This window comes from Sus scrofa, chromosome 1, assembly GCF_054392235.1.
Source record: "Sus scrofa isolate SSC_HxYL_T2T_F1_AM1 chromosome 1, Sscrofa_HxYL_maternal_Yorkshire_Landrace_v2.0, whole genome shotgun sequence".
Classification (NCBI taxonomy): domain Eukaryota; kingdom Metazoa; phylum Chordata; class Mammalia; order Artiodactyla; family Suidae; genus Sus; species Sus scrofa.
Genome location: NC_139383.1, coordinates 169,917,965 through 169,936,058, shown reverse-complemented (window position 1 = coordinate 169,936,058; position 18,094 = coordinate 169,917,965). Strand labels below are relative to the sequence as shown.

Here is an 18,094-nt window from a genome sequence, read left to right as displayed (position 1 = left end):
GTGCTCTTCTGGTCCATGTAGCCAACAACAAAACTTGAGAATAGCGCACTGTCTTGCTTCTCTTCCTTGGTGTTCTTTCTCGGGGAGATGACAAGGGAAGGAACTACTGAGACCTTTAGGACACTGTGGGTGAGGAAGGGGAGCCTGTTGAGAGGACTGGGGCGCCAGCGCCCCTCCATTCACTGGGAAACTTTCCTCTCACAAGACCAAGTTCTCGCCCAGAATTGATGACTCACCCCCTGCGTGTTCTCTCTTCCTCTCCCTTGTAGGAAATGTGACTGGAAACAGTAACTCCACGTTTATTTCCAGCGGGCAGGTGATGAATTTCAAGGGTGACATCATCGTGGTCTACGTCAGTCAGAACTCGCAGGAGGGCCCGGCGGGGACAGGCGGTGGCGCCGGGGAGCCAGTGGGCCGCCCGGTACAGGAAGAGAGCCCGCCGTGCTGCGACTCGTTCGCCGGCCTCGGGCCGCGCTTCCCGGACACGTGCGCCGGCCTCGAAGTGGGGCCGGCGCTGCAGAAGCGCGGCACCCCAGGACACAAGGCCTCTCGGCCGGTGCAGGAGCAGGGGGAGGCCAAGGCCCGCGCTTCCGAGACGCGGCGCTGAGCGGTCAGGGACCCGCTGCGATTCACTGCGCCCCTCGCAGCGGCGATGCTGCGGGGCGGGCGCCGACCTGGGGGCCTTCTGCGCCGCACACGTTGGAAGCCGCATCCCTACCTGGCTGCACTGTCCGCGCACCTGCTCCTGGGTGTGGCTGGGGGCGGAGCCTGGCTGGGGGTGGGGCGGCGGCCGATCTGCACCTTTAGGCCCCTCCATTCGGTACACCTGAGTCAAATGACCTGCAGTCTCAATCCACTTTGCTCTAAATAGAATCGAGGACTTTTAAAAAGCGTACATGTGTTACTACTACTTACATCCACAGTCACGTATCAACTAATTGCACAGGTACACGTTTCTCTCTTTGGTTGCTCCACTTTCTAACCTCTTTTTATAGTTTTTCTCCTTCGCCTTTCACCTATTACTGTTTCATCAGCAGTGTGTTTCTATGACATCTGTTTTATGCCTGTCCGGTTCTGTTTGTATTTCCCGCCCCCATATTTGATATTTGTTTTTCACTGTCTCTCAATGTTTTATTGATACTGCCCCCCTTTTCTTTTTACCATTTAATGCCTTTCTTGAAAATTCTTTTAAGGGTGACGGTCTTCTCATATTTTCTTTTGCACCCCTTCTCACAAGTAGTGAGAATCCTATGTTTTGGTGATGGCTTGGAGTGGGGGAAGCAAGGAGTCTTACTAAGCACTTTTGGAAAAAGGCTAGAAATGCACGTCTGGAGGGAGGCTCTGGGAACAAGAGGAGGGACTTTTAGCTTTCAAACATTTTCTGAGTTCTCATTTTTCTAAAGGGAGAAAAAGGGAAAACCCCTTCCCCCTCTCCCCCAAATGTTTTTAAGTTTGTGTCAATCTCTAGGCAGCACTAAGTGGAGATTTATGTCGTCCTCCTCAATGCCGCTCAGAATAGCTCACCCCCCACCCCACCCCCCGCCCAGGTGAATGTATGTAGAGGCAGTCAGGTACCTGAGTCACTAAATCTCTAAAAATCCACGTTGCTGCACCCGACATTCTTTATTCTTGATGTCTTCCTGGAAAAGATGTGGAAAATGAATAGGACATGGGGATAGCCTGCACATGCAGTGAAAAGAAGATGCCAGGGAAGTTCAAAAAAGAAAGAACAAAGCTGAAATGTTAAGATACGTGTGTATCTTTCTGGGTAGGAATAGCATTAATGTGTTTAAGCAGTAGGCCCCATTTTCTTTCTAAATAATTGTGCATCTGTAATTTAACCTTGCAGAAGTGGAACGCATTCCTGTTTTCCATGTATTTAAATTAAAAACCAAATCCTTATTTTGTGAACTTAGCATTTGTCCTAGAGGTGCTTTTCTCTTAGCATCAGTGTTCTTATGAGGAAACATACAATGTGAGTCAGGTTGAAAGGAATTACCTGGGATGTTCTATCTATTGTGGTCAGTGAGCATTTGTTCTCAAATACTAGAGAAAAGTTACCATGCCTAAGCATATTAAAATTAATGTTGCCGACCCGGTGGGTTTTTAGAGTGCTGAAAGTGGTCACTCTCCAGACTTTAATGGCCACAAATCAGCTGAAGGGAATGATTGTTGATCACTGGTTTCTCTCTTTTGGTTGCCGGTCTCTTAGAAATGCTAAAATAGTAGCAGTCAATTATGAGTTTTAATGGAGAAGCAGAAGTGCCTGTATAATTTATAGAGCCTTAGTTGACATGAAAAACTGCAGGAAATAACCGCATTGTGAGGACTATTCATTGGTAGGAATTTACTGTCTGTGCTGCCCTTTTAGTTCACATCCATCCAAAGAGAGATGTTATAAAAATGGAAGAAACCATTATACCTTTTAATATGGAATATATTAAAGTATAGTTCATAAAGGGGAAGGCTGAGCTAAAGACCCACATTTCTACTTTGACTGTCATCATCTCACTGATATTACTGTACCTTTCTATGCTTTCTTTTTTCTATAAAAAAGCACTAATGACCATTTTTGACACTTTCCCTACCTAGAGATAAAAAAAGATACTACAGTGATTGTTAAAATACCTTCAGCTCCTTAAATAAAAGGTGCTAAATTGAATACATAAGAATCTCCTTTTTGAAAAAGGTAGTGTTTCTTTCCCACACTGATCCCTACTAATTCCATATTGATCCACAGACAATCAAATGATAGGAAATATATAGCAAATACAGGTCCGTGTGTGTATTATTAAGATGTATATGACAAATGTAAACAGAATGAAATGAAGACAATAGTGGAAAACTGGGGTATGTGATGAAGAGGTTATTAAACATATTTGATGATAAAAAATGTTTTCATGGCCTGCTTAAACTAAGCTTTTTGTGAAGTAATAATCTGACTTCTTTTTGATCTCTGGGGTGTGCTGTGGTATCAAATGTCAATTATATTGTGACATTGGTGAAACCCCAACAAGAGTTGGGACAGCAAGTGCTTTGTTTGAATGATATATCTCCTGTTGATCTCATAAGAAAATTCTTTGAAATACAGGTTGGCTAGGCAATGAAAGTTGAAAGGGTATGTTTTCTACTCATTTAATTCAACTATCAGGAGAAGGAAGAGTAATTTCCTACCCATAAGCACAAAGAGCAGTTTGTGAGGTATTGGAAGCTTCATCTGTGTAACAAGCTACCCCAAAACTTTGTGGTTTAAAATGACCACCATTTATTTAGCTCCCAGCCTTGAGGGTTGGCTCAGCTTGGTTGGTTCTTTAGGCTGGACGAGCCCAGCTGGGCATGCTGACCCGCCTGCAGCCTGCAGGCTGGAGCTTGGCTGTCTAGGCTGAGCAGTCTCCACGCGGTCCCTCATCCCCCCAGCAGACTGGCCTGATATCCTTCTCATGGTAGTGGCTGGATTCCCAGAAAGCAAGCAAAACCGTACCATGCTTTTTGAGTCCAGGCTTAGTCTGGCGTGCTGTCACTCTGCCACACTCTATTGGCCAAGGCAAGACACGGGACAGCCCAGATTCAGGGTGGGGACACAGAGTGGCAGGGTGACACTGGAGAGAGTGAGATATATGAGGAGGGGAGAATGGGGCCCTTTGCCATCCCTTTAGCACAGGGACACTGTTGATAATAAATGGTGCAGGGCAGATTGTGTCTGGGAGCAGGAGAGGAGGGTTTCCTAACCTCGTGCTTAGACAGCATCTCTCTCCTCCATTCCTTCTAATAAAACAGGCATGCATGAATACTTTGCAAAGAATCTTCATTTAAAATGAAACTGACCAATAGAATAAATGTTAAAATGCCACATTCCAGGTCTGTTCCAGAAACTTCATTTTACCACAAGGGGCTGGTGAAGTTACCCTCCCCCCACCCTCAACCCCACCCCAACGTGATGGAACAAACAAGGTTTGCAGTCAGACCTGGAGTCAAAACTCCGCCCTACCAAATACTGACCTACCTCGTGCAGCTGCTTCATTGCCCGGCTTTATCTTCAGGTTCCACGTGGGTAACCTGAAGATGATGTTAGTTTGTAGGACTGGTGTAAAGATGAAGAGGGATGAGGTGCAGCCAAGCACTGGCAGAGTTCCCGGAAGGTCCCAGTAGCAGAGACCCCACTGTTGTTTGTCACTCTCCTCCTCTGTCTCTGACATCCATCCCTTCCTGGACACGGAAGCAGTCTCAGATCTCATGTTCTCTCCCTGAGTCAGATCACATAGCTATAAGCTAACTGCCACCCACCCTGGAAACCTTCCCACTCTTTGAAACTAGGTCTGAAGGGTGTGACTTTTTCAGTCCGTTGACAAGCCCATGGTTGATCCAAAGTTGTCGCCATCTGACATCACACACTGGGGGAAGTAGGCTTATGCCTTCAAAATACACTGACTGCCACAATGGGACAGTATAAGTAGAATGTGTAAGACTTTCACCCATAGCCCCTGACATTTGGGATGTGTAGGTTGAAATGCTGTGTTTCCTTTTCTCCTAGTGTCCTGGATGTCTCTCCTAGTTTGGAGAGGATAATAAATTGGCCACCAACTCAGAAGAGGTGGTGGTATTGGCCTAAACCCCTTTGGGAAGGGGCTGGAGCCCAGGAAAATCTTTCACTGTGACCCAGGTTCTTGATTTCTCATGAACAGCTGTAGCCCTGGAAACAAGACCACATAGACTGTAACATCATGAGAAAAAATGACATTCTTATAAGACTCTTATGAGTTGCCTTAATTTAGCAGAGGCAGTAAAACATCCTACACTAAAAGAGAAAAGCAAATTCATTTTTTATTGGCTTTTATGGCCTCTCTATTTCAATGGCAAAGGAACCATGAAAAGAGACACATATTTAAAGCTCTTAGGAAAATTTTTTAAAAATACTTACTGTATTAGTGAAAAAATGAAAAAGTCTTTTGACATCAGTTTTATTGAGTTTGTGATTTGTATACACTACAATTCATTCTTTAGATATACAGTTGTATGAGTTTTGACAAAAATATATAGTTGCGTAACCACCACCGCAATCAAGATCTATACTATATTTAGTACCCCCCAGTTTCCCATTTCCCTTTGTAGCCAGTTCCTTCCTCACTACCCCCATGCCCTGGAGGAAACTGGCTACAAAGGGAAATGGTAAACATATCTGTTCTATGTTTCTAGAGTTTTGTCTTTTCCAGAATGTCATATAAATGGAATCATACAATAGGGAGCCATTTGAGTCTTCTTTCAGCATCATACCCTTGAGATCCATCTAAGTTATTGGGTACATCAGCAGTTAGTTCCTTTTTTATTGCTGAGTAGTATTCTATCATAGGGATGTAGCACCGTTTATTCACCCACACTTGGATTCTTTCCAACTAGGGGCAATTACAAATAAAGCTACTATAATAATCTGTGTGTACATGTGTTTTCATTTCTCTTGTGTAAATACCAGGTGTAGGATTGTGGGATCATATGGTAAATGTATATTTAACTCTATAAGAAACTGAAATTGTTTTCCAAAGTACCCGTACAATTTTGCATTTTCATCAGCATGGAGGAGAGTTCCAGTTGCTCCACATACTTACCAGCATTTGACAGTGTCAGTTGTTTGTTTGTTTGTTTTAATTTCAGCCATTCTACTAGATATCACTTTGGCTTTCATTTCATTTACATTTGCAGTCCCTGACTGAGCATCTTTTCATATGCTTATTTGACCACATTTGTCTCTTATTTGGTGAAATGTGTATTAAAATCTTTTGCCTATTTTTTAACTGAGTTATTTATTTACTTATTGTGTTTTCAAAGTTCTTTGTGTTTCCTGGATGTGAGAATATAGATTTTTAGGGCCTTTTATTTCAACAATGAAGAAACCATGGAAAAATACATATGTAAAGTTTTAGAGCATTCTTATTTAATTCTACTAGTAAAAAAATAAAGCTGTCAAAATTTTCATTTTTTAAAAAAATTAAGTTTCAGGATCTGTATACCAGTAATATGTATTCAGAGTAAATGTTTCCACAATAAAACCTCTTTTCACAGTGGGACTCCCAATGTCAGGGCCGCTTGCCCAGGGGGATGCTCTGTCTATAAGTCTTCATGGAACACAGCAGTCATGCTTGTAGGGAGCACGCTCATCCATGGAAACTGTGAGTTTTGTGTTTTACATGCTGGTATGAATGTCTTTATTTGGTTAGAGACATGGAATGCTTTTCTGTTGATATTTTCTGGTGTCATTATTATTATTTCTCTTTTTAGGGCCATACCCACACATATGGAGTTTCCCAGGCTAGGGGTCGAATTGGAGCTGTAGCCGCTGGCCAACACCACAGCCACAGAAATGTCAGATCTGAACTGAGTCTGTGACCTATATCACAGCTCATGGCATGGCAATGCCAGATTCTTAACCCACTGAGCGAGGCCAGCGATTGAACCTGCATCTGCATGTATACTAGTCAGATTCATTTCCACTGAACCACAACGGTAACTCCATTATTTTATATATTACTAATAATGTAATGAGGAGATGCCGGGAGAGGGAAAAATATAAAAACAGACTCCAAATGCCAGCATCTTCTCTGTGTGGAAATGAGGGAATTGGTGGCCTTGGGATAGAGTTTGTTACCCTGGGCAAGGTTGTTTGGTCTCATGGATATGAGACCAGGGGATGTCTGTCATGCCCTGACGCAAGTGCTGCACAGTTGCTCTTGGTCTGCAGAGCTAGTGCTAGGGGACAAGGCCTGGCAGCCTCCTGAAATAGTCCACACTCAGCAGCCTCGAAAAGAATCAGGGGCATCCAAGTGAGGTCCTCTGGGGGAACAGACACCAAGGGTTCCAACAGGCACTGGGCTGGTGGTGAAGAGTTGGGGCTGGACAGGTGGAGGCTCCTGCCCCTCAGCCAATTCCAAGTCATTGCACACAAACATCTGTATGTGTGGGACAGTGCTTCACAGTGACCAAGAGGCTGTGACAGGCCATGACTGAGCTCGCTAGCCTTTCTCATCCTCTCTGGGGTATTTGGAAGGAAAACATTTCCTCTTTGGACCTAATAAGCCCTTGGGGTTCCAGGATGCCTGAGGGGGAGGCTTTTCAGGTGAGCTATTTGACATATAAGAGCTCCAGCATATAAGAAAAGAGGTACAGCTGTATTTATACTTGTAGTTGGTGAAACAGACCTGGCCAGAGATGGACAGAAGATGGAAAGGAGGAATCAGGGCATTATGAATTTGACCACAACTATCCTCCCCAAAAGACTAAAGTCTCTCACATAGATTCCAGTGCCCCCAGCCCTCTAGGCTCATCTCACACCACCTACCCTCCATTCCAGCTGCACTTGTCTCCCCAATGCATGCACTGCAGTTTGCTGCAGTCAGAAGAAGCAGCATATGCAAAGGCCCTGAGGTTGGATGTGTGTTTCCCCTGGTCCTGGCTTTTTTTTTCCCTCTGAGATAGATTGGGGTGGTATTGGTAGCTTTTCTTCTTTTTTTTTTTTTGTCTTTTTGCCATTTCTTGGGCCACTCCCACAGCATATGGAGGTTCCCAGGCTAGGGGTCTAATCAGAGCTGTACCCGCCAGCCTATGCCAGAGCCACAGCAACTCCAGATCCAAGCCACATCTGCAACCTACACCACAGCTCACAGCAATGTGGGATCCTTAACCCACTGAGCAAGGCCAGGGATCAAATCCACAACCTCATGGTTCCTAGTCGGATTCGTTAACCACTGCGCCATGACAGGAACTCCTGGTAGCTCTTCTTTTAACCAAGCAGAAAACAAGGACAGTCTAGATGAGGAGAGGCCATGACACGTAGCAGGAGTCACTGATGAGGAGGACATGTCAGAACCAAGAAGTCTTGTCTCTCTGTATGTCTGCCCCCCACCCCCCATCCTCCTCCACTCTTCCTCTCTGGCTTCCTTGACCTCTTCTCTGTTCCCTAATTCTGGGTCCCTTTCTCTCTCTTTTCCTGTTGCTCAAGCCGTCCTCCGCAGCCCTGCCTCTTCTGTCAGGCACTTGGTCTACTTCCCCTTCCCACGCTTCCATGTGGGTCCTACATTCTTTATTGTTCCCTCAGCACCTCCTCTGTCCCTCCCAGCCTCCCAGGCCCTCAGAGCCTCCCTGCCCAGTCTCCTCATGTCCTGTGTCCAGTCCCAGCTCTGGTCCCCTCTGCCAGGTCATCCATTTCCCTACCCCTCCCAAGGGCCCGGGCTGCAGAGGGTGCTATGGTGAGGTCTTCTTGCTGGAGCTTGGCTTTTTCTTGGAAATTACCATTAATTTCTCCTGCTCCAGTAGGCCTATTGCTTTCCTGTCACAGCAAAGTTTAGAGCCCATCTTAGGAAGGACCCCTCAGATACAAAGCTGGGGTTTGGACTCAAATCTCACCATTTCAGCCTCTGGCGTGTGAACGCATCTGTAGCATTGTGATTCAGAAGGCTTTTTAACCCCCTCAACCCTGCTCAGTTATAAGAGGAATAAATTCTAGATATCTAATGTACAGCGTGCTCTCCACAGTTAACAATATTGTATTAAATACTTGAAAGTTGCTAGGTCATTAAAACCATCAGCTCTTTCTGACTGCTGCCTCGAAGTCAAGCCTGCACCAAGGAACCCACCCTGGTGAAACTAGGTTAGTTCAGGGAGAAATCTCAGAAAAACAGAGGAAAGTGAACCTCAGATGTAGGACGGGTAGAACGTGGCAGCTCCGGAGGCTGCCCTCTGATCTTGCTCCCTCGTGACCCTCCTCAGGCTCAGTTTCTCCATCTCCCCTCGACCTTTGCTGTGCATGTTACATATGAGGGCTGCTCTCTTCCCAAATCTTCATCTGTCAAATCCTTTCATTTCCACTACCTACTGGCCATATGCCCTGGCGCATATATGTATAGGTATACAGCTATAGATAAACTTTATGGATATGAACCCTACCCAGTTTATGTATAAGACAATTCCAAATCCCAAGAGATAGACTGGTTATCTCAACATAACTTTCCAACTAGAATACCATTCATAGGGCCGCTGACATAAGACATAAAACAAGGCCACTTGGGACAGTGAGACCTGTGGGCAGAAATGTGTCCAGAGGAGGATGGAGGAGGCCAGACCTCTGAGCCATGAGTGGCCCCAGACTGCTGAACTCTGATACCAAGTGAGAACACAGTGAGGACAAGATCATTACAGGACTTTTGTTTCCACTTCCAATTTCTGTTCTATGGGTAATGACTCAAGAAAAGATACATCTTTCTAGATGGAAGACGCAATTTAAGGTTTTGCTCTTTAAGGTGATGGAAAAGTGGAACTTTTTAGATAAGAGTTCTTGTGTGCCTTCCTTTTTAAAATAGGCATTTTTATTAAGTCAGAGCTGGCTATGGTTCAGAAGGTAAAGGAAGGATAGAGCAGCAATTCCTGACAGCCATAAAAAAGAGGGAAATTCTGCCATTTGCAACAACATGGATGGACCTTGAGGGCACTGGGCTAAGTGAAATAAGTCAGACACAGGAAGACAAATACTGTGTGATCTTACTGGCATGCAGAATCTAAAAAAGCCCAATTTATCAATACAGAGAGCATAATGGCGATTGCCAGGGTCTGGAGATGGGAAGATGGGGAGATGCTGGTCAAAGGTACAAACTCTTAGTTACAAGAGAAATAAATTCTTTAGACCTAATGAACAGCGTGGTGTCAATAGTTAACAATACCATATTAAATACTTGAAAGTTGCTAGGAAAGTAAATCTGAAATGGTCTCACCACAAAAAAAAAAAAAGTAATGTGAGGTGATGGAGGTTTATCTAAGCTTATTGTAGTGATCAGTTCATGTATCATGTTTGATACATGAATCACATTAGCGCTTTATATACCTTAAATTCACACAATGTTGTGTATCACTTCTACATCAATAAATCTGGGAAAAAAATAATACCTGAAGATAAAAGAAACAAACCTTAGGCCCAACAAGAGTTCACTTGTCAGGACTGAGGTGTGATGCGGCAGCAGAGCCAGGGGCCCGAAACTCTGACCAGGGTCCTTGCCCAATGCTGAGTTGTCATTTGTCCCTGGGCCCAGGCCTCTCCCACTGACAGCAGCCTCTGCTCTTGACCTTCAATTCCTGCTGTAAATAAATCCTCTTGTGGCTGCCTCTGGGGCAGGAGTAACAGCAGTGATCACTGCCAGTCCTGTCATAGGAGACAAGAATGTGAGTTTGACTCAAGATAAAGAGGGAGCTTCACTCACATGGGTTGCAGGTAATACTGGGGCAAATGACAGCTGTTTGTTGATGCAGCCTGAAGAGTTCTTCAGATATATATTATCCCCTTTAATCACCACAGCAAATCCACGAAATGACCATTGTCATCTGTACAGAAGAGGGAATAGAGTCAGTGAGGTTAATGGACTTCCACAAGGTCACAAAGCTGGTGTGTGGGTTTGGCACCCAAGCCCCAGGGCTTACATTCCTGCCCACTGTTACATGACTTTGTGGATTGTGGTCATGTTTATATACACTCTGTTTTGCTTCCTCTAAAGTGTTGTGTTTTCAGCTATGGCAAATGATGTACACTACAGTTGAACGGATGTGAGTGGAAGAAGTCAGTGATGGGACTATTTTTTTAAAAAATCTAAACCCAGAGTTCCCATTGTGGCTCAGTAGGTTAAGAACCCAACTAGTATTCATGAGGATGTGGGTTCGATCCCTGGCCTTGCTCAGTGGGTAAAGGGTCCGGAGCTGTGGTGTAGATCACAGATGCAGCTTGGATCCCAAGTGGCAGTGGCTGTGGTGTAGGCTGGCAGCTGCAACTCTAATTTGACCTCTAGCCTGGGAATTTCTGTATGCTCTGGGTGTGGCCCTAAAAAGAAAAAGATTTTTTTAATTTAAAAATTAAAAAAATAAAAATCCCCAACCCTCTTATTATAATCAGACTTAGTTTCCCAAATTCAATAGTGAGGCCTAAAACTTTGCATTAGACACTTTATATGCTAAGCATACAGTCTCTTGGCTCTATGCCCACAAAGAGATTCTAGCTCTGTGAATAAGATGATACTAGCTATCCTATTTTAGCACCTAGAGCAAATATATATTCGCAGACAACATCAGAAGGATAAGCAGCTCCACTCTCCATAGCTCATGGCCACTTGTCTCTTATTACATGCATTGGGTACATGCTGCAGGGCCCTATAGATCTGTGTTAATGACTATGTGTTCACTACAAATTTATGATAAATAATGAAACTGCCCCCTCTTCCCCCATGCCCCCCACTCCTCTGCATGGTTGAGAGATCTTTAAAACCATGCAAATAGATACAGTTACTTGACACTTCATGTCTGGTTATCCATGGGTGGTGTGGATGCTGAGCAGATGTCCATGGGATGGAGGACATCTTCCAGGAGGGACAGATGGTGGCCACTGTTCTCTAAGAGCACTACAGTCAGTCATGGGCCATGTCAACCTGTGTGTCTGCTTAGGTGGAACAACGAAACTCTAGCAGAACATCTGACCTAGTTATTTGAAGAGCAAAGGACCCGCCTACCTTCCCCATAGTCATTTGAGTCAGGTGTTAATGAAATCTTATTGAACATCAGCATGATACTTAGCAAGTCACCAAATGACTTGTTTTTAAATCACTTTTATTGAGTCAATATAATTTAGTACATGCAGTAAAATTCACCTATTCAAGGACTGCAGTTCTATGAATTCTACAAGCGCGGGTAGTCGTGTAACCACCACCATAATCAAGGCAGAACACTTCCATCTTTGCAAAAATTTCCTCCTGCTCCTTTGTGGCAAACCACCCCACCACCCCATCCCACCCCCAGCCCCTGGCACCCACAAATCTGTTCTCTGTCCCTAGGGCTCTGCCTTTTCCACAGCAAATAGAGTCACACGGCGTGCAGTTATTTGAGTCTGGCCTCCTTCACTGAGCACAATGCTCGTTTTTGCATGTGTCAATAGTCTGTTCCTTTTTATTGCTGAGTAGTATTCTTGAGCCTGGATATAGTTTGTTTATTCATTCACCAGTTGAGGGACATTTGGGTTATTTCCAGTTTGAGGTAATTATGAATAAAGCTGCTGTAAATCTTCACATACAGGTTTTTATGTGAACATCATTTTCATTTTTCTTGAGTAAATACCTAGGGATGGGATTGCTGGACAGTCTAAGTGTAGGTTTGCAATGTGGCAGTGGATGAGATCCAGTTGCCTCCTCATCAGCACTTGGTATTGTCCACAAACTGACTTGAAACCAGTTTAAAATAGTTTCTAATGATGAGCACTTTCTTTTATTTCCTAAAAGCAAGGCTTCTGTGGGCTTTCGATCTATCTGAAGAAGTTAATAATGAGATAAAGTATTCTTCTGGGTAACTGCACTCTTAAATTATGGCTTTTTCCCTCTTATTATGTAATTAAAACTTTTAAAACCAACATCCTTGATACACAGGCAGTACACGTGTAGCAATTGATCCTGTGCTCAAGGGGTATTTTTAAACCCATTCAAATGAGGTTATATTTTCATTAAAGGGACGCTTTCAACTTCCTTAATGCTGTTTTGAAAAGAATGTGAAGATTCCTGTGCTCTGGGGAAAACCGAAACCATAATTAGAACAATGGTAACCTTGGACTGTTCTCATTTCTCTTGCAGGAAATGGCTTTTTTTGTTGTTGTTGTTGTTAGCTGTCTACATGGTACATATGAATTATTTACTTCTAGAATTCGGCACAACTGGGTTAGAGTATATACTGTGTTCCCAATTTGCCTCTAATTCCTTCCCTCAACCCAGGCATGCTACAAACAGATTTTAAATAATTAGCATTAGTCCAAAGGGAACATAATTAGAGAATCAACACTCTAATCAAAATAATTAAATTAACCTAGTATCAAGACAAAGACACAGCTTGAACGAATCATCATCTTTGGTGCACGGATTGGGCAGGTCTTCATTAAGCAGGGAAATTGAGAGTAACGTGAAGATGGATCAGCCATGGGGTGTCAGGGAAACACGTGGGGAGCTACCTGGCAGGACTCTCCTGCCCTCCCTGGCAGCAGTTCACAAGCCAAGGGAACTTGATTTGTAAAATCAGCCCCTTCTGTGAAGAGCTGCACTAATGGTCTCTGGTAGAATTGTTGAATGTTTGAGTTACTAGGTAGACGAGGGGCTCCTGGTTTAGTGTCGCTGGAATGGCCCCAGATGGGCCCCTTGTCTCAGGGATGAAGGGCTGTCCCACAAATTGTCAATCAGGCTCTGACTCGGAACTACTGAAGCCCCATAAAAGCTGGAAGGTGAAAGTTTCACAAGTGGCTGGAGGGCTCACTGTATCTCTCAGAGTCCCAGCACAATTCTTCTTCAGTGACCGACCCCAAATAAGAGAGGGCAGTGTGAGGAGAGAGGGGAACGAACAATGATGAAGCAATGACCGTGTGCTGATAATTTGTGCTACAGTGTTTCATGAATTTTCAATTCTAATTCTATCAACCACCTCATGAGGGAAGTATTATCGCCTCATAAGTACTTACAGCTGGGAAATGGAGGCTCAGGTGAATTAACTTGCTCATGTTCCTAATCAAGTGATCAAACCCAGTCCCACCAGATCTGACTCCAAAGCTTGTTCTTTTCCCACCACCCCACAGCTGCCTCCTTGAAAGACCTAAGAGTATCCCTTAAAAATCCTGCCCTCACTTGGGGTCCCAGGAATATGCAGGATTCCCAGTTAAATTTTCAGATAAACAACAAACACGTTTTCAGTATTTGTATGTCCCAAATATTGCATGGTTCCCATGCAATATTAAGATCCTAAAAATTATTCCTTGTTTGTCTGAAATGCAAATTTATCTAGGCAGCCTACATTTCTATTTGCTAAATGTAGCAACTGTGGCCCTCATTAATGTGTTGGCCATAATGGAGATGCCAGTATTCTGCAGGTCACTCTTCTGTATTAAATCATTGCAAAAAGATGTTTTCCCTTTGTCTATTTTGGGTAGTGGTGTGAAGAAGAAGGGCTCTAAAGGAGAGGTCCATCTGAGCACAGTCATTTGTGAATTCACCTCTACCGCAAAGGCTTATCACTAGCTACAGACTGCCCTCTTCCCCTCCTCCCATGCCTCCCAAATAAATCACTTCCCAGACAGAGCCTCAGAGGTCCAGAAGTCTCAGGATTTGAAACAGTTTACCCTGGAAATTTTTTAACTCTGTTGATTTTTGTCTCACAGCCGATGTTATATAAATATTTGATTATTGAAGATATTCTCAATTTGCATAAATGTTTATACCATGTTAAAGGAAATGAGAAGAGAAATGACATAATTGCTGCAGACTAATTTTACTAATTACTCAGAGTGTGGAATAACCAGTGGTTTCAAAAGAGTGGAGAGAGGCCCTGAGCACTGAACGTGAAGGATCCAGGGTGCATAGGGGACCAAGCATGGGGTGCATGATGTGGGGGACCAGCCAGGATTCTTCAATGACAAATTCAGAAGCAGTGGCATGGCTGAGACCTTCCTGGCCCTAGCTCCCAGGCCCGTCCCTGCATCTCTGCTTCTGATCCCTTCATCCTCAGCTTCCTTGTTTACACAGTCGCCCCCCTACCCCCAAGCCAGGTGGCCAAGCCCACTACCCTAGAATTCTAGGAGAAGATGGGACTCCTAAGCTGACCTAAGCTCAGAGGAGATAGTTGCCAGAAGCCACGTGACAATTCCCACCCTTGGCCACCCGTACCTGTCACAGTGTGGATGGTGGCCCAGGTGTTTGCCACACTCAGCTCCTTTGTAGGGATTTGCCTGGCCAGTTCTTTTTTACTGCCTCCCAAATTCCTAAACCCAAGCTCTAGTTACCTAGAAACCACTAATAGAAGAATTCTTCCAGAATTCTGGTCCTAAGTGGCTAAATCTGGGTCATTGTGCCCGTAGTAGGTGGTTACATGATACACGGCCTCTAATGAACCCTCCGCATAGCATGTAGGGCTGGACCACTGATGCTGGGCTGGACTACGTGACTTGTCTTGGCCAATGTGCACCAACTCATGTGACCCAACCAGAGGTTTGACAACATAGTTATATGGGGGCCTGCCCTAGGGGAAGCTGCCATCACCAAGGGAAAACTAGGACTCTCCTGCTGGAGAGCTCACGTGGAAAAGACCTGAGACTCTCTGGCTGGTAGCCTGGATGTGCAAGTGAGGCCTCCTTCGACCTATGAGTGACCCCACAGGACACTGACCAGCTGAGCCCAGAGTGGTAGGCAGATCATGGTGGCCATTTTATTTTTTTATTTTTTTAAAATTTTAGGACCACACCCATGACACATGGAGGTTCCCAGGCTAGGGGTCCAATCGGAGCTGTAGCTGCTGGCCTGTGCCCTAGCCACAGGAATGCCAGATCTAAGATTCGTCTGGAGCCTACACCACAGCTCAGGGCAATGCCAGATCCTCAACCCACTGAGCAAGGCCAGGGATCAAACCTTTGTCCTCATGGATACTAGTCAGATTCATTTCTGCTGAGCCATGACGGGAACTCCCATGGTGGTCATTTTAAACTGGTAAGATTTCAGATGTTTTGTTGATCTTTTTTTTTTTTTTAATTTCCCAATACATTATTTTTTTTCCTACTGTAAAGCATGGTGACCCAGTTACACATACATGTATACCTTCTTTTTTCTCACATTATCATGCTCCATCATAAGTGACTAGATATAGTTCCCAGTGGATTTTTTTTATCTTTTAAAATTTTTTTTAATTTTTAATTTTTTAATTTTTTTTAAGATTTCCTATGTTTTGTTACTCAGCAAGAGATGATTAAACACTGCCCTTTATTTATAGAGCCTCTTTCCTTTCTTTCATTCAAGACCTAGCTTCCTGAGCACCTACTGTGTGCCACAATCAGCAACAGACACTAGGGATAAACAGATGAACATAGATGGACCCATCCCTCAAGTAGCTCAAGGTTCCGGGACAGAATATATGTTATCCTGGTTGGGACACCAACAAGAGGTTCATGATGAAGGTGGAATTTCCTTTCTTTCTCCTCCCTCCCTCTCTTCTCTCTTTCTTACGTTAAGCGAATACTTAGCATGCTTCTCCCGAAAGCTAGGTTCTGTGTCAGGCACAGCAGTCAACTCCACAGACAGATTCATGGAACTACTGGCATTCAGAGTAGACACATCTGTTCCTACGCTTGTCTTAGTCCCTGCCTGAATTGCCCCAACACGTGATAATGATATAATATTATAATAACATTAATAACTCAACAAGAATTGCTTTTAAGCAAGGCAATTTTTAGTATTCTTTGTATCCAAGTAGTTTAAGCAGAGAAGTTGGAAGTGGAGGTATTGGCAACAGTGGCACCTGTGGACCTTTCTGTGGGATGGGTGGGTTGTCTGTGGGCACCTGACATGCACCTTCATCCTCTCAATCCCCTGAGGAGGCAGGTTGATGCGGGAGTTAGGCTCGGCTCTACCCGTCATCTCTTTCAGCTGCAGACGGCAGGACAGCTCATTTGAGGGCATCTAGCTTACTCTCTGGGGAGGAATCCAGGCTGGGCTCTGTGGGAAGCACACACTAAGATGGAGATGAGCTGTAGGAAGGCTGTTGGGGAGTGTCCACAGGATCAACATGTGTAGAAGAGAAAGGAAAGAAGCAGGACTAGGCAGAGGGAGAAGTTGGGCTATGATGCAGCCTCGCCAAAGGCTTCAACTAATCCTGCAGGGAGCTCAGGAGCCAGCGTGGACCTTCAGAGCCGTCTCAAGTCTCACTGATAGGAGAGCCTCTGTACCCCCGGGGTCAACCATGCATCAGCTGCCCATGAAGTGGGGTGACCTGGGGCACAGTGGCTGCCTCCAGCCAAAGTGATTCCTGAAGAGAGATGACAGTTGAGAGCCACCTGCTGGCAACACTGCCTGCAGCTGAATAACTAGATCTTTTATTCCCAGAGGGGAGCTGGGTGGTGCCTCCCAACATCCGCCACCAAGAATGAACAGGATGTGACCTCAAGAAAACAGGAACATCATGTGTTGTTGCTAAACTGCCTACCATTCCTTTTGGGGAGGGGTGGGTGTCCAATTCGCCCAAGTATAATTAGTCACTGGCTTTATGTCTTGGAGCACTCTTCCATTTGACCCTCTCAGGTTAGACATGGTGGTGACAGTGATGGTGGAGGTGATGATGAAGGTAGAGGAGATCTGACTTAAGAGATAAAGTTCAGCCATACATTTCAAAAGACCTACCTTTTTTATTTTTTGCTTTTTTTTTTATTTGTCTGTTTTCATTTTGTTTTTTTTCAGGCCATATCTGTAGCATATGGAGGTTTCCAGGCTGGGGGTCAAATCAGAGCTGCAGCTGCCAGCTGCAGCCACAGCCACACAGATCTGATGCGACCTACACCACAGCTTGCAGCAATGCCGGATCCTTAACCCACGAGGCCAGGGATACAACCCAAATCCTCATGGATGCTAGCTGGGTTCTTAACTTGCTGAGGCACAGCAAGAACACCAAGACCTACATTCTTAATCTGCACATGATCAATGCTCAAGTATACTTGCTGGCCAAGCATCAGAACAGGTGAACACAGTTTTTTTCAATATGATCAGTACATAAGCAGGTGTACTGTAGCAGACCCAATTTCAGCTCAGGGTACCCACACTGGCAACCTGAGGCTGGTTACCATGCCAGGTCCTGGCCTTGTGGCTTAGCTGTGGCCTGGATAACCCGGGAATAAGAAGCCAGTCTCTGGTGGCCCATGGAAGGGACTGTTACTTCCAGGGATCTATGCAAGAAAAGCCAGAATATGATTTAGTGCAAGGAAATTTTCTTTGTGAGAGTCAGGAAAGATTTTTCCTATCTCTGGTCTCCATAAACCACAACTACAGAGCAGTGTCATTTCAAACTTGATAAAATAACACATTTAGTTTCTCAAGAATCTACTGGGCCTAGTCTATGTCAAATTCACACACTGTGCACTAAACAACCCCTTTATCTCATCAAATACAAAAACAAATAGAAACTTTTCAAACTAGTCATGGTAAAGAATCCATTAAAATAAATATCTCAGAGTTCCAGTCGTGACTCAGTGTTTAACAAACCAGACTAGTATCTATGACGATCCTGTCCTTGCTCA

General features: G+C 44.5%; 2 protein-coding genes across 9 annotated transcripts in view; one reads left to right on the top strand and one right to left on the bottom strand.

Moving 5' to 3' along the window:
- TNFRSF11A (TNF receptor superfamily member 11a) overlaps positions 1-2,893 on the top strand; it is a 57,192-nt gene extending 54,299 nt beyond the window's left edge. For all 8 annotated transcript variants that reach the window (XM_084977095.1, XM_084977113.1, XM_084977119.1 and 5 more), the window contains one exon: positions 270-2,893. In XM_084977095.1, the coding sequence (XP_084833221.1) occupies positions 270-607 (338 nt within the window). In that variant the 3' untranslated portion in view covers positions 608-2,893. The remainder of the gene's footprint in view (positions 1-269) is intronic.
- A 4,590-nt stretch (positions 2,894-7,483) lies between these two features.
- The window catches only part of LOC146406843 (uncharacterized), a 103,532-nt gene continuing 92,921 nt past the window's right edge, over positions 7,484-18,094 (bottom strand). Inside the window, exon 4 of the transcript XR_014815894.1 lies at positions 7,484-10,356. The gene's annotated coding sequence lies outside the window, so the exon portion shown is untranslated. The remainder of the gene's footprint in view (positions 10,357-18,094) is intronic.